Here is a 22,729-nt window from a genome sequence, read left to right as displayed (position 1 = left end):
CACATTCTGTGTAGTGTATCAATAATTAACACAGATACAGTTTCATCTTTCTCATCCTGTGCCAAGCTCTGCCCCTGAGAATCATTCTAACTTCACATGAAAAGTTTCTATTAACCTAATTGGGGTAATATTCGGAATGGAAAATACTGAGGATATTGAATTTCAATCACCTATTTTTTTTATTAAGTTGCAAAAAAATGCTAACCTCCCTTTTAGATATGTCTTAAAAATTGTAAAGTATCTTACTGATTTGTACAGTAAGAATTGTACAGTATCTCACCGATTTCTTATATATTTATATATTTAAAAATAAACTAATTATGCCATTCATCCACTAAGATAACTATTTGTCATTAAACAGTTCCGTTTAATCGGAAAGAAATGACACGGATTATAAATTGGTAATTAATATAGCACTTTTTATTCTTAAATATTTAATTATTTTAACAAAGAGCGCTATATTTAAGCTTACACTAATTTCATTTGTCCAGAGAAACTGCTATTTAGGAAGACGCTTACTTACCGACGGTACTGGAAGAAAATACTGGGTGAGTGTCCAGCTCCAGGACACTCCTGCCGGCTGGTGCAATCTGGCGGAAACTGGCTCCATTCCCCTAATTCCCTTATCGGTGCCTGTTGCTGACTTGCTGTGGGGCATTTCCTGAGCACAGCCTCAAGCTCTGACAAGGATACTAGTTTACAGCTCATCGCAGGAAAGCAGGGCAAAGGGAATCAATGCCCTGGAGTTGTACATTATGGATTAATTAGAGAACAAGTGTCCAAAACGTATTCCATCAAATCAAGGCTTTCGAGAGTCAAACAAAGAAAACGCTGAACTCTTTTGCTGAGAAAGCTGTCATAGCATGTCTTCATTCTCTTTGGACTTTCTACACTATTGACCATCTTTTCGTATCCAGTCTTCAACCTATTTAACCTCCATGTGCTGCTTAGCACAATTTAAAACCACCCACTCTTTAAATTAAAGCTCACTATCCTTAAGGGGGCCCTGCTCTGGGAGGTTCTGCTGGTACCCGGAGACAGCTTCTTCTCCCATCTCCTCCCGGTTCTTCCCTCATCTACCCCAGTAGGTGGTATTCCTCAAGGCCCAGCTGTATAGAGCAAGAGCAGAGCTGACTTTCAGGGCACCTTTTGACAATCTGATATGGAGCCAGTGTGAACCATGACAGTTCTGTCAAGCAGTAATATGCCCGAGATTGGGTGTAATGGAAATGCCCTTGGGATGGGCCTAAAACACCCCAAACTGCAAGTCTGGACACTTGGATAAGTACTCCAACTGCATACCGATATGAGTGAGACAGCCGCCCACTGTGGGCTATAAGAATGCAGAGCTCTGACCACCCAACGCTCGAGCTTGGCTGTCACACTCCAGCCCAGTGGGACTTCCACTCCACCCGACCAGTGTCGCCACTCCAGCTGCCTGGCTTGAGACCAACACCTGCCTCTCCAACTGCAGATGCTGCCAAGTGGTCAGGGCTTTGCACTGCATGCTCGCTCTAGTACGTAAGCTCCCCCTTTCTTTATGTAACCTGCCTGTAACCCTATTGGCTTCTTGGGGACGTCTCCCCTAATCCACCTGGCACTGTGGAGAGACACAAACGTGCGAGTGGCTCCTGTCAAGGATGCTCCCTTGCTTGTGACACCCGCTCCGTGTCCTCAGAATTTCTCTCAATACCCTGCTTCTTGAAGAGCCCAACCGCCCCCATGCCTCAGCCATCACCGGCTTGTGAACAACAGCTCCAGTTCCATGTCCAGTCCTCACCCTCCTGAGACCCAGCTCTGCACCTACGGTTGCACACTGGACAATGACAGCTGGAGGTTCGACCACCTTCTTAAGTAGAAGGTGTGTAAGAATGAAGTCATCTTCCTCCAGAGCCCAAACCCTCGTTTCAGTAGAGGAAAACCAGAAGCAGGAAAATACGGGAACCCATAGTCCCATAGTCTCACTTCATCCTCTGAGCGCACTAATGAGCAGTTAGAACCAATGAGAAATCCTCCAGTATCCATATTACCTAGGGCCAGGGTAGGATGGCCTGGATTAGGATTCTGGCTCCAACTCCTTGCAGCTGTAACTGCCAGCCAAGTGGGTTGCTTAACAAAGTGTCTCAGTATCCTCGCTTGAACAGTAAGAAAATATCAGTATCTATACTATACGGTTGCTGAAAGATTAAACAATACATGTAAAGAGCTTAGAAGAGTGCATGACACATAGAAGTAATAAATATTAATAATGAATTCACTTGAAATTGCTCTTTTATATATATAATATTTTATATATTTTCATTGTCATTCCACCCTTCCGCCTTTATTCAGGCCATTATCAACTCTCTTTCATCATCAAAACTCTATATTGACCTTTCTTATAAAACTTATTTTCCCCCCTAATGGACCATTCCTAACATTCTGCTTAATCATACTACCCTGCTGGCCCCAAACCTTCTGTGGCTCCCCAACTACCTGTAATTACCAACCACCTGACAATTTACAGATGCTGCAATCTTACCCAGTGGTTCTCCAATTCTGTTCCTATCATTCCTTTTGTAATATATGTCCCCATTCCCAGTGGAACTAGGCAATGGCTTGCATTTTTCTTCCAACCCTCAGAATTATGATGTCATTTTCAGCAACTATAGGCTAAAGAAATAGAAGCTCACATTCACTCACTTCATGTTTAAGATCCTGGTCTTTCAGATTCTCTGTGATCTGACACCAGTCTGTGCCTCACAAAGTTCATCTCCCAGGACGCTCCTCATGGCCCCCTGGTTCCAGCCAAAGTGGTCTCGGACTGCCTCACCCTGCCTCAGTTAGCTTCATTTGTGGCGTCAGTTCTTCCCTACTGGATATTTCCACACTATCTACCTCCCTGCTGCTTCTCTGAAGCCCACGTTGGCCCTGCTCAGGGAAGGCTAACTTCAGCTCTCTCTATAGAAGGCTCTCTTCCAAAGTCCCATTATTGAACTCATTGTCAGTTACCATCTAATAGCCCATTTGGCTCTTGTCCCAGCATTATTGGTGGTGGTGGGGTGTGTGTGTGTGTGTGTGTGTGTGAGAGAGAGAGAAAGTGACAGAGAGAGAGAGAGAGAGGGAGAGAGGGAGAGAGGGAGAGAGCAGAGGGAGGTAGAAGGGAAGATCATCGATTACAATGCTTTCCTAAACTTTGGTACCGTATATTCTACCGCAATCAGCTGAGTGCCTCTCACATAGAAAGTTGATAAATATCTGCTTATTAGTGGACTTAGGGTTCATGAACACAAATGTCCTTTTTTTCTGGTCTTTATCAAAAGGATTCTGGAGAACACTAGGGCACCCCAGGGAATCTAGTATCTGCAGATGAATGCATGCGGGTGGCCCTTCAATTGGGGGTGTACATTTTGGTCCACACTAGTATTTGATGTGGCTCCTTGAGCTCGAGACTCAGAATTACTAGGGTGGGGCACGTCATCTATCAGGATGACTAATGTTAGTTCTGCCTTCAGTGTGAGGCACACTAGCTGAGGCAGCCAAATCCTCTGGTTGCTGAACCATCACTGTAAAGTCCTTGGTCCTGATTTATCTTAGAGAGAGAACCATTCTAAATGTCCTCACAGGGTAATCTAAACCAACAGGCATTTTCGATGAGTGCATTTAAGTATAGAGTGTGTATCTGTGAAGAGGGAAGTGTTATTGAAAGCAATAGTGTCATAAAAATAAAAATTCTGCAAGCATTTCAAAGTCTGATTAAAACTACTGTTGGTAAACATGGCTCATGGGCCAAACTAGGCCTGCTATCCATTTCAAGTGGTCAACAAGCTAAGGATGATTTTTACATCTTTAAAAAGTTAAAAAGCCATAGGTCTACGGCCATGTCACACTTCTGTCTAAAACCCTCTTCCTTATTACATTTATTTTATTTATTTATTCATTTTTAAATATATCTTTATTGATTTCAGAGAGAGGAAGGGAGAGGGAGAGAGAGAGAGAAACATCAATGATGAGAGAGTCACTGATCGGCTGCCTCCTGCATGCCCCCGACTGGGGATCAAGCCCGCAACCCGGGCATGTGCCCTGACCAGGAATCGAACCCCGATCGCCTGGATCCTAGATCAATGCTCAACTGCTGAGCCATGCCTGGCCGGGCCCTTATTACATTTTAAAGAATAAAATGGAAAGCAGCTTGAGAGGACGGATGAAAATATGACATGAATCCAATAATCCAGCAACTGAATAATTAGTTACTAGATTAGCGACGGTTGAATTTTTTTAAAGTTTTATAATAAGAGAAACAAACTTTTTATCCCAGGAATTATTTACACTCTGTCTTTGGTTTGGAATGTTAAATGATCCATTTAAAATGGAAAGTCACTTTGTATTTCTCAGAAGCAATTATGACTTAATTGCTGTTATCAACCTAATAAATTACTAGGCGGTTTCCACAAACTGGTTATACACTCAAATCTCATGTCTGATGAAAGAGTAATCGTACCAATATTCTGCAAATATAAAAAGGAAATTGGTTCATTGGTCACGAGGAAAATGCATACACCTTGAGTGTAAACTCATCTATCTTTTTCTGTCTATTTTTAAGCAGACAAATTAAGATGGGAAAGGAACAGTTTGTGCCTCACAGAAATAATGTGCAATATGTTAATTGCTTTTCAAAAAACATAGCATGACTTGAAACATATTCTTTGTCTTAATGAGGATGTCATGTTCTCTTTTGAACTCCGGATTTTGATGTACATCTGCTGATGATGATTTAAATTACATAGATCCTTTGTAGAACACTGGATAACAGATACCTGGGAAGGGTTAACCCAATTAACAAGATAATGGTTGCCCAATGGAACATAGTAATAGAATAAATGGATCACAGAGGCACAGAATGTCTACTGTGGATAAGTTGATAGGGCATATTGCAACAGTCTAGAAGGCTAAAAACAAATTATGGGTGCATAAACTGGATGGCCAGTAAGATCAAAACAAAGAGCATATTCATTTAATATTCATTCAACAAACATTTACTTTATGTCTATGTGCTAAGCATGCCAATAAGGGTATTCATGAGATCTGGTCTCTCCCCTCCTAGTGTCACATTGAGGAGACAGAAAATGGAAATAGAATAATAGGTTTAATATTAATATGCACAAAATATAATCAATATAACCATGACATAGAATAATTAGTGGCTTAGTTATTGGGAGCATTAGGGAAGGTTTCAAAAAAGAAGCTACATCAGTAAGGATGAATATAAATGTATTACGTAAAAAAGAGAGGGGGGGAAGTTCTGCCAGAGGAAATACCATGACACACACCCTGTGAATGAAACAGCAACTGTTCGTCTTAAGGACAGTGAACAGTTCATTAAGGCTGAAGATAAAATGAAAGGTGATTTCAAGGAGGATGAGGGATGAGAGAGGTAGTTGGGGGCCTATTGAAATGATCTTATGCCACCCTAAGAACTTTGAAGTTTATCCTGAAGATGGAACTTTGCTGGTGAATAACACATCACACTACCTGACTTGCATTTTGGAAAAGCCAGACTGGCAGAGATGATGGAGTACAGGGGGAAGAAGCTGGGAGGAGGGCAGGGCAATCGGTGAGTTACTGCAGCGATCCAGAAAGCAAATAAGGGCCTGACTTAAACCAGCAGCCAGGCCCTAGACTGCATGGCTACGTTCAAAAAGGCAGTTCCTAGAGCTAAAACAAAAAATACAAGAACAAAGGTTAGGTCTGACAGAGGGAAAACACTAGATTTAGTTTGAGCACTGTTTAGATGCTTTTAAGTTATCCAAATGAACATGTCACCCATAGAGTTGGACACAGGTCTGGACCTCAGGAAAGAGACTGGGGCTAGAGAGACAGATGTGGAGTACCTGGGGTCCCCAACAAAAGGGCCCTTTTTGGGAGCATGGAATGGGGTAAGGGTTAGAAGTCTAGGGAAAATCATATTTAGGTGGCAGGAAAGGTGAGCCAGCCAAGGAGACGGAGATGTAATGGTCAAGGGGGGGGGGGGGGGGGAATAGAGCAAAATAAAGTCATTTATGAAGGTCAAAGGGAATGTGACCTTGATGAAAGAAGGAGTTTACGGAAAGAGATGCCAAGAGTTATCTGAGAAGTTAGGCCTACACAGAGGCAGCTTTCTAAGACAGACGGCTTTTATCAAGTTCTACAACATCCAAGGAAAAAGATATACTGATTTAAACCAAAGGGCTAAAGAACATGGCAAAGTAAAAGATACATTATTTTATTACGGTCACTGTTGCTATTATAATTATCAGTACTTCTGCACTATCAATACTTCTTCTTCTTTCTTAAATGTAAATAAGTTTTGACTATAATTATAACCCTTCAATTAAACGGACTGACTCATTTTGCCTCGTCCGCTCTCCAGCAAATTACTACCATTCATTCCTTCTTTCGATCAACATTAATTGGGAGCTTACAACGCACCAGCCAGTGTGAGGTGCCAGAAGTAAAACTCCTATCATAAAATACTTTTTTAATGGGGCACATTTCAAAATAATATGAATTAAAACATGAAGAACATGGACATCTGCTACTCTTTTCTACTGTTCCTGAAAACTCCATGTGGAAAATCACAGATCAGGGATTGCTTGAAAAACAGTATTACTGTGTGCTGTTTACTGAAGTGTGAAGTGCTAATTGTTGCTCCTCTCGGTCTCTATTCCTTGAGGCCCTTCCACCTCATCTACAGGGCTCTGTTCTTTTGCCACTGAGACTCCTGGCTCTGCCTTACACCGGGCACCCTCCGCCCTCTCCAACATCCCTCTCGATGTCAGAATTATGGGGGTGACCCTCCCACCACTTATCTCCACTCTGCACCTGGCAGCTGTGAGGCCTGCATCCCATGGCAGCAGGCTGAGCCGCATGAGTTTAAACTGGCAACAATGTGAGGGGCTCTGCCACAGCTATTTATCTCCCAAAGTGTTATCCTCCAGTCTGGCAGCAGTTAGCCGATGAGAAAACTGGCCTTTCTTTGCTAACATTTACAAGGCTGTGCAAAGCTTAATTAAGTTGGGCACAGAGATGGAAAGCTGCTAAGACATTACAAAGGATGTCGCCACTCGCCCCTCCGCCCATCCCTGCGCGCGGACACCCCTTCGGAGTGCCGATTTTAAGTGAACGGGTCCGTATATGGGAATGTAAACAGCGGTCACTAGGAGATGACTATTTTATAATACACGGGAATTAATCCCCGGTTAAATTCATCTATGCACAACAGGTATTTGCATCATTATAAATGTACAGCCATAAACAAAAAGCATAATAGACGTAAAATGACAACAAAGAACAAACTTCAGAATTAGGATTATTGAAAACTGCAAAAAAGAATTGATGGTAAATGGAAATTACTGGCACTGATTTGGGAAACAATTTGTTTGAAGGTTTGAGGCCAAAGACTGACACACAATGGTTTATAACTTATTTCCTGGCATTATATTCACCAATAATGAATATTTTCCTAGTATGTGACCATCTAACCACAACACACGACTTATCTTTAACTGTAAATATCTGAAATTACAGAGTCCATTTTGAGGAGTTGGTCAATATTAGTTGAATTTACAATATAACAAATCTTGAAAACTAGTATCTCTAACTTTGAACCAAAAAGGTAAATTTAGATCATTTTCCAAAACACAAAAATCAAGGTGAAAAAATATTTTTTTAGTGCAAAAAGATAATAGAAAAGCATCCATTTCCACCAGCAACATGGCTAACATTTATTTAGAGTTTACATCAGCTGCCCTACAAAATGTTTTCAATAATTCTCACAACAAACCAATACAGCCACATTAGACCCATGTCACCTGTGGGGAACTGAAAGCTCACAGACCTGCTCGAACACCAGGAAAGGCGGAGAGGGAACCAAGACAGCCCCCCCTGGAACACAAGGACCGAGGGCCTCACCTGCCTCCAGGCCCATACACAACAGTTCACCTTGTACCGAGTGGGGACACTGGAAAGAAGTTTAAACTCTCGTCTGTGTGAGCAGAGCAGGAGAGAAGCGTGGACACTTAGGGTTTTCAGAAAGTTTAGTATCATTGTGGGCAAAAAAAAGGAAAGGAAAACAAAATAATTCCAAGATGACCATCAGCGATCAGAATAAGCTTAAGAAGTGGGATGAAGGTGACAGAAGATGACAGTAAGATATTTTTAAACAAGCAGATGCACGTATATGTCTCCGGTCCTTGCAGAAGACCAGCTAAAGCAGAGACATGGGAAACAAGCAGTGTCCGCTCGGGAAGTTCTTCAAGGGCAGTTTTCGGAGAGGGAGCCTGGTTGAGGGAGAGACGGGACCTGTCTTGGAGCTGCCTCTGCATGGCAAGCACCCTCTTTTACTCGGACTGCATGATTATTTGGGGTACCTTCAGGGAATTGACAGAGTGAGAAGATAGCACCTGATGCTGAAAGGAAAAGACCTGTGCTCTTACCTTGGTTATGAGAATAATTATATGTGTGACTTACCACAAAGTGTTTGGTCTCTCTGGAAATCACTTTCTCTTTTATAAACTGGGTCATAGGGACTGGACAATAACAAGGGGACTTTTAAAATATATATATCTTTATTGATTTCAGGGAGAGGGAAGGAGAGGAAGAGAGAGAGATAGAAACATCTCTATGAGAGATGAGATCTCTGTGATGAGAGAGTCATTGATCGGCTGCCTCCTGCACGCCCCCGACTGGGGATCGAGCCCGCAATCCCGAGCATGTGTCCTGACCGGGAATCGAACCTCAATCTCCTGGATCCTGGGTCAGTGCTCAACCGCTGAGCCACGCCGGGCCGGGTAAGGGGACTTTTAATGCTAGCAATCTTTGCTTTTCTGAATCATCCAGGTATGTATTAGCTATTCCCTCTGACTTATTAAGTATATGTTCTAGTCTAGAAAATATGAATCCCTCCTCAATCTAGGACAGGGGGAAGTCCCGCTCTTCGTCACAACTGAGAGGTTTGATCCTGGAAGTTTTCAAGAGAATATCAGTGATAAAAAAGCTGAGTATCAGTCAAATGTAAGATTTAACAATGCCTTTTCATGCCATTTTATTTGTTCTTATCATTTGTATTAGACTCTTTAAAACAAGTGTCATGTCTTACTAATTAACTGTGAATGGAAAGATATCATTTATGTAAAATGTTGTTAAAAAAATAATGATAGCTCTGGCTGGTGTGGCTCAATGGTCAGATTGTCAGCCAGCACACAGGAGGATCGCCAGTTAGACCCCCGGGCTAGGGCATGTACCTGGGTTGCAGGTTTGATCCCCAGCCCTGGTTGGGGCATGTGCAGGAAGCAACCTATCCATGTGTCTCTCTCACATCTTGTCCTGCCCCCCTCCCAGCTCCCTCACTCCCTTCCACTCTCTCTAAAAATCAATGAAAAAGCCTGGCCAGTGTTGCTCAGTGGTTGGGTGTCGACCCATGAACCTGGAGGTTACAGTTCAATTCCCGGTCAGGGCACATGCCAGGGTTGAGGGCTCGATGCCCAGCAGGGGGCGTGCAGGAGGCAGCCCATCAATGACTCTCTCATCATTGATGTTTCTCTCTCTCTCTCCATCTCCCTTCCTCTCTCTCTGAAATCAATAAAAACATATTTTAAAAATCAATGAAAAAAATAGCCTCGTGTGAGGATTAACAAAAACAATAGTAATAATGATAAATTTCTTTAGGGCAGAAACACCAACCTGATGCCATCACTCTGTCCTCTGTCCTACCCCTTTCTGCCAGGCCCTCCCTCCCCTTTCTTCCAGCTGTACCAGGCGCAGTCTTCGGACCACTAACCCTGAAGAAATCTGATATTTAATGGGAAACTAAAGGTGGTTTCTCACTGCATAAGAAGCTACTAAAGCAATGAGAACTCCCAAATAACACAATGTAGAAGCTCACGCACTTAGCGTTAGCCCTGGCCTTACGGGTTCTCACTTCAAGATTTACCCGAGGACCAAGTGGTAATTTCATCTCTGCTGGAAAATGTCCCCTGTGATATAGAATTGCCTGCCTCTCAAGGTTGCTTATTCTTGGGCCAAACCTTTCTGAGAAGGCTTTTGTGCACTGGGGGGCAGATAAGGGAGAGCAAATGGCATCACTGTATCTATAGCCACCGTCTGGTGACATTAACAACCTTTCAATTAGGAACTGTCCCCAAAGGCTTTTCTATGGCATAGCTTCAAGGCTGACTTTGGATGGAAGATGTTAATCGAGGCAGGAGAAAAAAATAAGTAGCATTTATGAGTGTCTACCACGAATTAGACACCCATGCATGTTGACCCCAAAAGATTATTATTACAAACTCGGAGTCAATGTTATTACCCTATTTTATAGATGAAGAAACAAAAGCATAGAGGGGTGTGGTTGATTCAAACACAAGCTTGTCCACCAGCATGACCAGTGTGACCAGCAGGACCAGCCTGAGACTCAGCTATGCCCTCAGTTATGTCAGCTGCCCGACAATGTTACTGCTGGGTGTGCATCTCTGGATAACCGTCTCTCTATAGCCTGAGCTCGAATGTCTGTCGTCAGAACAAAATAATATCAGAGAACACATTCTGTTCTGTCCTGATTACATACAGTAGGGAAATGAACAGTGGGGCTTAACAGATTACAGTAAAATTTCCAGAACATGCCGCTAGAGATGAAGTTTGGGAAGTATGTTAAAGGAGTGTGGTTGGTGAGAAATTAAAATATGTGTTTTTAGAGGGAGGGGCAGGACTTGTGTGTGTGTGTGTGTGTGTGTGTGTGTGTGTGTGTCTGTGTGTTCACTTCACAATGAATGAAACTGAAATCTTATAAAATGGGTACCAAGCACTTCCCCATGAGAAGGGGAAGATACAATCCTGGGAGCTAAAGACAAGCGGTACTAACATAAGAAATCGGGAAAGAAAGTCAGACTAAGGAGGTAAACATTTTAAATAAACCAAAGTTTTCACCAGTAAATAGCTCACCAGATAAAGGACTTGTTTGGTTCCTAAATTTTAAAGTATGGCTAATTAATAAATGCTAGTCAAATGGTATTTGCCATCACTTGTTTAGACAATTTAGATGTCTATATGATGTCAATTGATGATATGATATTAATATATGATTATCATAAATTATAATCAATTACATCAGTATTCACTGTTATATTTAATACTAATTATTTGAAATAAAGGTGAACTCAGACACACAAGCTCTGTCAATACTCTCAAAGGAGAAAATTACCCTCATTGGGGAAAATACAGAGTCTTACTTTTGCCCTTGTGAAAAGGAATAAAGCCAAATTGAAAGTCTAATAATTTTATTAAAGACAACAGGGAGGCACACAAATGAGAATTTAAATTCAAATCTTGTATTATTTGCTTAATGATTTTTGTAGCTCCATATTTATTGATTGAAATGTAGAAGAGAAAATTAAATTGTGCCAGGATATTTCCTTGGAGTAATTATTTTTTAAAAAGCATGATTCTATTAGAAATGCCCCTAGGTGTCTAACTCCTTAAAGAGACAAGCTGCCCTGGCCAGTGTAGCTCAGTCAGGTGGGTGACGTCCCGTGCACTGAAAGGTCACGGGTTTGATTCCTGGTCAGGGTACATGCCATTATATGGGTTTGATCCCCGGTTGGGGTGTGTGGGGGTGGTGACCGATCCATGTTTCTCTTTTGTATTGATGATTCTCTCTCTCTCTCTCTCTCTCCCTTTCTTTCTCTCTTACATCCATAAAAACTTTTTTCTTTAAAGCCAAAGCTGTTTGGAAGCAAGAAGATATAGGAGTTGTCAATATGCTAAAATAAGATTTCTGGACAAGAAATAACACTAGATAAAACGGTCCTGGAAGGGATGTGGTCTGGCTCCAGAAGCAGTGGAGGATTTGTCCCAGACACTGGCTGACCTGGTCCCACACTCAGTCAGCAGACAACCTCAACTCTGCACCCACCCTGTGCTCCTCCTCTTACAAAGTCACCTGCCTCTGTATCCATCTTTACCACCTCCCCAGGGCTATAACATTTTCCAAAAAGGATTAACGTGACTTTCATTACATAACATTAGTGTGCTCATGTAACATTAGTTTGGGCCCATAGTATATACTTAGTCTGTGCTATGTTTACAGGTACACAGACACCCGCTGAAGCGTTTCTTAATCTTCTGTTTGGCCACCAGATGTCACTAGATGATAAAGAATGCTATAACACCACTGCTTGTTTCCAGCTAGAGAGGATTCAAAGGCCATTTCGATTCCTTTGATTTGCCAGAATGGAAAAGGACCTGTAGATTCAGAAGGCAATCCATTTTGAAAGATGTGGTGAAGAGCTGAGAATTGCTAGGCCCTGCGAACCCCCAGTTATTGATACTACGTTCTACAGATTGGGAAACCTGTCTCTACTTTTTTTTTTTTTTTTTAAATATATCTTCATTGATTTCAAAGAGAGGAAAGGAGAGGGAGAGAGAGAGAGAGAGAAACATCAATGATGAGAGAGTCATTGATCAGCTGTCTAGCCCTCAACCTGGGCATGTGCCCTGACCGGGAATTGAACCCCGAGCAGATGGATCCTAGGTCGATCCTCAACCACTGAGCCATGCCTGGCCGGGCTGTCTCCACTTTTTTAAAAAAATGTGTCTAAATTTTTTTCTTTTTAATTTTCTAAGAAGTAAAATGAGCATACTAAGCACATACTATTAGGAGATCAATTAAACATCAATAGCTTTAACTAGATTAGAAAAGTGCTAGATGCTGTAAAAATTTGGATTAAGAATGTTTAAAATATATCTCTGCATAAATTAGAGGCACTTAATAATCATACTGGTGGATATGTGAGCTAAAACTAGAAAAAAGCATCTATGCAATAAAGCTATGTCATGCAAAAAAGAAACAACACAACAATTTCCCACAAAGTACTGAAAGTTCTAGATTGTGAAATTGGAATTATAAAATAATTGGTTTTATTAACTAAAGCTTACTGTAGAAAACATTAACTCTTTTGATAATATGAAAATAAAAAGTTCTCAAGGCCTCTTGATTTTACTTCCTCAATATGGTTCAGGTCTATTCGCTTCTTCCTATTCCTACTCCACCTACATACTTGAGACATTCATAATTTCTCACCCTAATCAGTGCTCTGCCCCTTTCAAGTTTATTCTCCACCCTGCAGCCAGAGGGACCCTCTTTATTTTAAGTTTTATTTTTCAGTTACAGGTTGCAATCCAGCCCCTTGCAAGTCCTGCAAGGCTCTCCAGGATCTGACCCTACCCCCCCTACCTAGACTGACTTCTCCTCAACTCCTGGGCTCCATCCCCGGGATGAATAATTTATGCGCTCTCTATCCACCAGGCCTCTATATGCAATGATGTTCTTTCAGCCTGAGAACCACTCTCATTCACACTTCATCAAGTTCATTCCTTCTCATGCACAGTCCCTCCAAGAGTTATCCCATGGTTTCACCCTGCCTAACCTCGCCTCCCCCCCGACCCACACAGAATAGGTGAGGTTCATGCTATATATGTAAGTGCATTTATGCAAGCTGTCTACTAAGCAATTCTCCTTTACATCTTGCACACCTCCATCTTATATTTCACTTGGCACACGGTAAGCTCTCAGTGAATGATCTTAGCCTTCCTGTGGCTAACCCTCAGTGCAAGGCCTAGAGACATTATCTCACTAACCCAAGGTCACACATCCTTAGTTATTCTGCAGAGCTTGGAGTAAGGTCCAGATACCTGGATCCAAGCCCCTGGCTCTTTCCAATGTCCTGGGCTACTTCCAATGGCCATTAAGTAGAAACTGCTTCATAGGATTATAGCAGACATCATTATTAAGAAGTACTAATTAAAGTATTAAAGAAAAATAGGCATAATAACTATACAGATGTTAAGCCTCTGAAAATATTGGCAAGCATTAAGATGGGGAGAAAAATGCTGATTTGCATGCTCTAACTTTTTAGTACCTAAATTAGGAATTTGAAATTGCTTTCCAGAAGCTAAATGCTCCTGTTTACTGGCCTTCATTTGTAAGCATGTGGCCTCTTGCTTACTAACTGCTTTAGGACACTAGCTGTAGTGTTCTTGCATTTTCCTTATCAGTATGCTTATACTATTTTGATAGGACCCTCTCCTCTTCTCTGCCCTGCTTCATTCTAATGTCAGGTAATATGTAGGAAACTTAGAATCTTCACAACCTAATACGGGTGTTCCCAGATGGCTGCAGTTGAAATGACCTATAGAAAGTCAAAGAATGAGATGAGGCCCGGGATAAGCTTCTCTGATAAATAGATTGATTTCCACAGCAAAACAGAGCCTAAGAACTGGAAAGGGTCTGAACAAGATGCTCTGTGAAAATTTCCTTCACCAAAGAGGCATCCCCCCTTGCCTGAGGTTGTAGAGACCATGAGTGAGTAAGACCCTGTAGGGACCACTGAGCCAGCTGGAGCTCAGATTCACAGCTCCTTAAAGATTCAGAACGTCCACAGGAACATCAACCTGAGTCAAGTAACGATAAAAAATAATTATCTCACTACTGTACTGAAAAAGCGTTAAGAGTGATATTTGGAGAAGGGGCACAACAAACTCATCTTTTCCTCCAGCTTCGATCTCTGAGGCCACACATTTGGGTTACCTATTTAGCACTCCAGCTCCCCACTGGAGCTATGTTCCGGCCCTGGATGCCAAACCCTACTCTCCGGCATCCGAAAAGCTCTTCTCCATGTCCCCAGAATGGGCTGGGTCCTGCTCTGAAGTGACTGAGACAACCTGGATTCTTGCTGCTTAGTCTCCTAGAGCATCTGTGTACACCCAAGAAGGCACACACGCAGTTGGCAAAACCTCTGGGCAGTGACCCCTGGAGCATGGAGGTGCTCCCCAGGGGACTACTCTCTCCCCTCAGTGCAGTTAGCCCAGGTCCCTAACCTGTCAGGTATAGATCCTTACCATCCCCATGGGCCTGTGAGGCAGATGTCCCATCATTCCTTATGCTCACATTCCATTACTTCTACCTCCTGAATACTAGACCAATAAGAGAATTATAATTAGATCAAGAAAAGGAAACATATTTAGAGAGAAGAGAGAAAGAAAATCTAAGATAGTGGGTGTATGAAAAAGTAGGTAAAAATAGGAAGGACATCTGATGTAGCATTGGTATGTCACGGTGACATTTCAGCTCAATGCGGCTGAGACCAGACTGCCCTATATGTGTTCTCAAGTACAGATGTTTAAATCTTGCTGGTTAGAAGAATAGAGAAAAAGCATGGTTAATACTATTATAAGTGCTCCCTCTTCCAAATTTGAATCAGTTAACAATTAGGAAATAAAAGCCCACAGATTTGTTTCATAAGGGAGGTGTCCCCAGAGACCCTCAGACACAGTGTCACAGAGGAGGGGCCGAGGAGGGTTAGATGGCAAGGCTGGGAGAGGTCAGAGCTGGTCGGCAGCCAAGAAATGGAAGAAAGGATTAGCATCTACTTCTTGAAGAACTCTGTACAAAAAAGTAAAATATGAGAATATGGTAAATATGGTAGCCAAACACTTTTTTATTTTTAGGTTGTGTAAGAGAAATGCATTTTTCTCTAGGCTGAGGGGATGGAACCTGTGGAGAAGGGGGAACTAAATGTACAAGAAAAAAAAATATTAATCAAGCAAATTCCCAGGGCAGATGGGAAATGAAGGAAGCAAAGTCACAAGTAGAGTCAGGGGAATTTGAGATAATGTTTATTGTGTGATTTAAAGGAAAACTTAAATAGCTATCTATTATAAAGACTGGGTCATGAATGGTGTTCATTTCCATTTTTCCAAAGTATTTTCATCTACAAAAGGTGCTTCAAAAACCCAGATACAGTACACTCTCTTAATTAAAATGAAGCAACTCTGTAGGAATAACTAATTTCCCTCTCCTTCACTCTTGAAAAGTTTTCTGACAGTCAACATTGACATTATAATGCGGTCATTAGATTTTCCTAAAAATTCTTGTCAGTATGCCTCAGCTGATAGTTTCACTAGAAAAAATTAACCACCTCAAGCTGCCACATTTTAAAGAGAGGCTGATTTTTCCATTGATTAGCAATCATTTTACTTTTTTGTTGTTATATCAAAAGAGATGCTCTTGACAGTTTCAAGTTGCTAAAATACTGTTTTTTTTCTTCATTCTTTCGCTTCATGAATCACTACATCCACTATTCACACAGGCAAAATAATACAGCCAAAAATATAGAGTGCCAAGCTCTGAGCCACAATCCTAACCACCCAGTTAGAAACTCAATCTCATAATTTAGACATATGAATATAAAACTACTCATTTTTACATTATTCTTAGTCAAATATCAAACTCTCAGTCCCTTCTGCATCCGACCTCCCAGAAAACTGGGTTTGACAGATGGAGATTTATTAATATGCAATAATCTTCAAATTCACCATTAGGGAGTGTTAGCTATGCTGACTATGAAATTATCTTTTGTATTTCTGTGGTTCCTTTCTCTTCAGGATCTTAAAGACACTTTACTTTTTAAAATGTCCATTACATTGGCAAGCCATTAAACCAGCTTCAGGAACGGATACTGCCAGAAAAGCAAGTCACAGGAAGTTCCAGTGAAGTTTCCCACTCAGCGTATAATAGCAATTTGTTTAATATCTGAGAATAGCATTTAGAATTCAAGACAGATGCCTGTGAATTCTAAATCGAATTCAAGTCAATATGCCTCGGAAATAAGAAAAAATCGAATTATTCATTGTGCAACTGTAGAGCAGAAATGTATAATGCTGTTACCAAGTGAAGAGAAATGGAACATTTTTAGGCAAAGAATTTCAAATTAAGGACTTCTGGGTTTGCTGGTGTCAGAAATGACAGAACATCTACAACTGGTCAATTACCTTATATGCTGTAATATTCAATAATTCTTTCCTAGCATTACCACTTTTGAGAAAGTACTGAAATTAATTGCATTTACTAAATATCAATTTTTAGGGAACCACGCCAAATGAAATTACTATCTATGAACTGTCAATTTAGGCAGCTCCACATATTGATTTTTGCCAAGCTCTGAGAAATAAAATTTTAAACACTAGATAATGCTTTATGTAATTTATGTAGCTTGAGAACCAGTATACATTTAATAATAAAATATTACTTGGTTAACATACTAAGTTAACAGAATATATAATTACTTAAGTAACATATAATACACTTAGTTACTGGACTAAGTTATAAAAATTACTCGGTTTAGTTAATATACCATGTGTTAAAAAAATCTTTGATTGTTATATCCACGTGTTAAGCTCGCAAAGCCTTAACTGTGCAACGTGAGAAGATATCACTACAGTAAATCAGTTGGAAGTTTAACATATGTCGACATATTTTACTAATAGATTTTCCCCACCTGCCCTTAAGTTTTATGAATCCAAAGCTGTTTGTAATACTCTCAGTGAGGCCTCAAGTGTTAAATTCACTCTGAGTAAAAGAGTTTTAATAAAACTGGTCTGGATACAGAGAAAGGAAAGCCGCAGTTCTCACTCTTGGGCAGAAGGTGGCACCAGCTGAGGGGTCTGGGGACCCTTCAAGAGAGCTCTTTATGGAACCCTATTGTCATGTCCTCACTTAGGTTTATTGTCAATTTTTTAATTGTAAAATAAACTTTGAATATAAAACTTAAATTTTGGCAAAATCTGACTAAATAATATACCTAATGTTAATTTTCAAAAGCACTGTTTCATAAAGTAATTCTCTATTGGAGATTGTAAATTTCTATTCAGTTTAACAGATGAGGCATTTTTTTGTTCTAATGCACACTTCAAAAATTAATGTAGCATTATAATGCTTTAATATCTGAATGCGTGACCTGCTTATTTTCATTTCCTTAAAACATAGGCTCACCCATTCTTATTCCAAGAAAGGGAAAAAAAGACAAAAAACCTTTTCACCACTCTGTCAAGTTTCAAAAGAACCCTCCTAAAACTGCTATCGGGACTGTCTGAATACAGTATTATAAATATTGATAGGGTCAATAGTTTTCCTTCCCGTGATCATGACACCACTTACCAAGAAATAAAACCTGCCCCTCAGTAAAACAATATAATTTTCTTTCTTAGGTTCTCCATATCTTTATCAAGACTATTTCTAACACACAAAAGGAAATTAAATTAACTAGTGAAATAAAGCCAAAAATTCTTTTCACTACATTGTGAATAGGATTTCTTCTTTCCCTATTATCATTATTATTATATTATAGAAATCTAGTTACTTCTGTTCTTATTTTAAAATTGATAACCTTGGTGAACTCTCTAATTAGTTCCAATAAATTTTCAGTTGCCTCTTGAAACTTTGTGAATACAACTACACATTAAGACACAATTTCTGTGGCAAATGCTTTAAATTTATTATCACATTTAATCCCTAGAAGAAAAAAAACCTTAGAGAATAGTATATGGTCTAAGTTCAAATATAAATACACACACACACACACACATATTAACTAAAAAATAAGAGAAACAGGAGAGGCCCTGTGAAAACTGCAGTTATCTGAATGTAAAGTATAATTATTCCTCCATTGTATCACGCAACTCCATCCACCTTTAATAACCATCTGTTCCTAAGCGTCTTTCCTAGCAGCCAGCCAGTCATGCCCTGCCAAAAAGTCATGTCAGCACATCCAAACGCAAGCTCATCCTCTTTCCCCACAGCTGGTCAGTAACCAACTTTCCTCCTGTGAATTCCTGTCACATTGTGTTTTATCACTTAAAGGGGTCTTGAGCACATTCTACTTCCCTCGTCTCCTTTACAGGAAAAGATAATCCTTGAAAGCAGCTTATTTATAAATCTTTGAAGCTCTCACAACACAGGCAGACTTTCACTGATCATAGTATGAACTCAACTGAATGTCAGCTTCTCACAGGTGAGCCCACGTCCTGACCCGGGGGCTGCAGGGACTGTCTCCCTGGGGTGCTGACTGCATGAGCCCCTCTCACTCACTTTGATGCCTTGAATATGCCCAGGTACAAGGAGTTATCCTCACTGAGATGAACTTCGAGAAACAGAAGGTACAGGGTGTGGGTCACTCATGGGACTAGCAGAGGTGCTGCTACCCAGAGAGGCAGCGTAAGGAAGGCCAGGGTCCCATGTGGGATCACAGAGCAACACAGTCTGTTTACCACTGATTTAAAATGAGTAAGCTGAGGGCTGTTCTTTACCAGGCACAACAGAAATGCAACCTACACCTGAACTGCCCATGACATTTCTCCCTTTAATAATAAAGACTATCACCCAAATGATGGACTGTCCCTAAAAGTGCCCACAGCGGACAAGGTTTCCACTTGCAAGGGATCGGGCCTCTTAAACATAGTTGTTAGTTCCTTTAGAGACAAGTTAACCAGGTTCTGCCAACGTGTCAAATTCCTAATGACAGTGATAAGAAGAAAATTCTGAGACGTCTCAAATGAAATTACAGCAAGCTGGAGGGTGGGAAGGGGAGACACAGAGTTAGTTAATGGAGCCAGTGGCCAGAAGCCAAGGAAAGACTGCTCATATTCCTGAATGCAAGATGAAACTTTGAGACAGCCATCTCAGCCTTCATCTAAAAAGGGACAGCCCTCCAGCCGATGTAAATTCTCTCAAAGCAGTTTACACCTTTCTCCCCCAAACTCACTGTATAAAAGCGCCCTCAACCCCAGGATGGCGGACACATCTGTTTTCTCCATCAGCCTGGCTGCTAATGGTCTAGGCCGCATGGTCCAGGGCCTGGTCCCTTTTCTGGCTAGAAATGAACCCTTTTTTTCAAAAAACCTTTTTGCCTTGAAGGTGTTTGTTTAACAACAGGAACACATTATATGGTTTATCTTACTGCCAAAAGCCTGCGGTGGGTAAATCAGTAAATACTATGATGGTGGCCCTTCATCCCCAATACATTTTGTTTTCGATGAGCGCGTGTAGCCCTCTGTGTGTGTCACTCGGATGCTTACGTCAAACTCATTCAGAGCCGCGGCCAGCTCGCCGATACCCGTGTGGCCCTTGGCTTCGTCGGTGGGCGAGGTAGCTTGAGCAGCATTGGAGATGCCGGCGATGGCCTCCTGGACCTGTTTGAACACGTAATCGCGGTTGGCTCTTGTGGCGGCGACATCCGGGTGGCGGAGGAAGGCTTGGGAGGCCGTGTACAGCATCGTGGCATTCTTCTTCAGGGCCCCCCGGGCGGCTGCCATCTCGTCCCGACAGTGAGGGTCCTTCAGCTCCTGTGTGTGCAAAAGAGGAAACCTGTCACATCCGTGACATTCTCCGTAAAAGTGTTTGTAACAGAACTCGGAGCCACAGACGCTGAGAACCACGCTGAGTTTTAGAAACCATCCACTCCCCCTCGCACTCTCTCTGGCTGTCAGGACTTTGCACACAGTGTCCCTTCTGTGTGAACTATGGGAGCATCCCTCGTCCACCCCAGCCTTTCCCCTGCTGTGGCCTGCCCTCCTCCAGCCCACTCCCCTCCGGCCCTCTAAGCTCTGCCCCAGAAGTGAACTGGTGCTGTCCCTCCCTAACCTCACACATTCAGTTCAACAGCAGGTCCTCAGAGTTCCACTTTCAAAATAAACTTTGACTCCCTAGCATCTTCTCCAGTCCCCCTGCTTCCCCACCACTCCCCTTTCTGTAGCACGTAGAATAATATTCAAGTGTAAATCTGAGACACGCTCCCAAACATCGAACTATTCAAATGCTATCCACTCACAGGAAGATCCAAACACTCTGCAAGGCTCTGAGTGTCCTGGTTCCTGTTTTCCTTCCAGCCTCTCCCGGGCCCACTGAGATCAAGATTCAATGTATTGTTTTTCAGTTGTTTAAAAAGCCAGTGGCTTTTGGTTTCTGGTCTCACACCTGTGCTTCGGAGTAATCTCAGTCCCATCCACATTACACTGGGGCTACCACACTAGATTCCACGTGAACAACGAATTCTGCTAACAACACTGAAAAATCAGCACATAAACTCAATCACGTGTGTGCGCAGGGCCCCGGCACTGTAAACTCTCTCAGGGCAGGGCCTAGGCTTGGTCAGGTTTGGACTAACAGCATCACTCCAGCCTGGCCCAGAACGAACACCCACAAAGGTTTGTTGACTGGGACTTTCTGGTTGGTCACAGAACATTTTCGAAAAAAAATCACTAGGAATTGCCTTAAAATGGTGAAGAATTCTGGAAGTAGTTAAGATGAGTGAAAGTGATTTTATATTTATTTTAATCTTCACCTGAGGATATTTTGCTACCATTGCTTTTCCGAGTGAGTGGAAGGGAGAGAGAGGGAAAAATCTTTGTTAACACACTGACTGGGTGCCTCCTAAATGCACCCCGACCGGGGCTGGGGGCCTACAACCCCGAGGTACAAGCCCTTGGCTGGAATAAAACGGGGGACCCTTCAGTGTGCGGGCCCACGCTCTAACCACCGAGCAGACCAGCAAGGTAGGGAGAGAACGATTTTAACTCACAGCTCCACATTTGCAAATATTTTCTCCCCCCTTGAAAAGAAAAAAGGAACACATTTGAGGGGAACAAAATTCTCAAGGTACCTGATGAATAAACAGAGCTGATTAAAACTGAGGGCGCCGCCTCTAGACAAAGGGAGGCAGAGAAGTCCCAGGGCAGCCACCTTCCTCCAAGTGACTCACTCGCACCTGTGCTCTCCCTCCCCTCTGCGTCTCTCTTTCTCTCTGCCTAATTTCCCTCATGTTTGCTTCCTCTCGTTATAAAAGGTCCACTCCACACTCTGCACATCTCAGGTGAGCCTATGCATGGTGTTGTCCACAGGGCTAGGAAATAAAATGTGAGGGCAAAGGGGGGTGCCGGAGAGTGGCCACAGCGTCAGACCACGGCTTTGTGTTTTTTATTCGACTGGAGAGAATTTCCTAGAGTGGACACAGAGAATGTGGTGGGGCTGGCAAGGAGGCTGCCAGGGAAGCAGGTGGCCTGCGCCCTCCTCCAGGTGGGCAGGGGCCAGGCACTACCCCAGGGCCCGCAGTGGTTCCAGAATTGGCCCGAGTAGGAAGCAGCCTTTGTGACCCAGGATCTGAGGGCATTTGCTCATTCGCTAGCCGGCAGATGCAGCTGACCACTGTTCAGCCAGCAAAGAGACAGCATTACCGAAACTCGCCCATTTGCTCCCCAGCATTTCCCAAATCTTTCCCACCTGTTGTCTTCTTGCTGCTACATAGTTAAGCTTCACCATCTCTTTCCCAAATTCTTTAAAGCGGTTTGCAAGGTCTTGCTCATTTGTAGCATTTTTGACAGCTTCTAGGGCCTCCTCCACCTGAAGAGATAAAAAACAAACAGATTTATAGCTACATAGTATTTAATTATTATTTAATTTGTTAGAAATGGTAGTTTGTAAAATAAAAACAAAACACTAATATGTATTAACATTTAAATAATAGGGAAAAAGTACCCCTAACAAGCATTTAAAATCAGAATAAAGATTTGTTCAAGAATTACAGAATATTATTAAAACAATAAATAATAATTGCTAAACTCTTGGAGCATATAAAATACCTTATTTAGTGTGTTTTATTGAATTACCACTGTGATAAGAAAAACAGGCTTTTAATTTTGAGAAGAAACATAAAGGAAATATATATTTTTTAAATACGGAATTTTAAAACTGTTTCTAGAAATCTTCAGAGGAGGAAGTGGTTCGCAAACAGAACCCGAAGGAACTCCTAGGCTATTAAAAGATTTAGACGGCTCGAATCTGCAACCAGTTTTCTCAGCAACATCTCTAAATTTGGGACTAACAGGG

General features: G+C 41.9%; 1 protein-coding gene across 1 annotated transcript in view; it reads right to left on the bottom strand.

The window, feature by feature from the left end:
• The window catches only part of CTNNA2 (catenin alpha 2), a 976,906-nt gene that overhangs the window by 659,975 nt on the left and 294,202 nt on the right, over nt 1–22,729 (bottom strand). The window contains exons 5-6 of the mRNA XM_087823861.1: nt 22,124–22,243; nt 19,924–20,190 (exon numbers count right to left, since the gene is read on the bottom strand). Coding sequence (XP_087679987.1) covers nt 19,924–20,190; nt 22,124–22,243 — 387 coding nt within the window. The remainder of the gene's footprint in view (nt 1–19,923; nt 20,191–22,123; nt 22,244–22,729) is intronic.

This window comes from Miniopterus natalensis, chromosome 13, assembly GCF_054644295.1.
Source record: "Miniopterus natalensis isolate mMinNat1 chromosome 13, mMinNat1.hap1, whole genome shotgun sequence".
NCBI classification, from domain to species: Eukaryota; Metazoa; Chordata; class Mammalia; order Chiroptera; family Miniopteridae; genus Miniopterus; species Miniopterus natalensis.
Note: the sequence above shows the minus strand (reverse complement) of the source record. Positions and strands in the feature narration are given on the sequence as shown.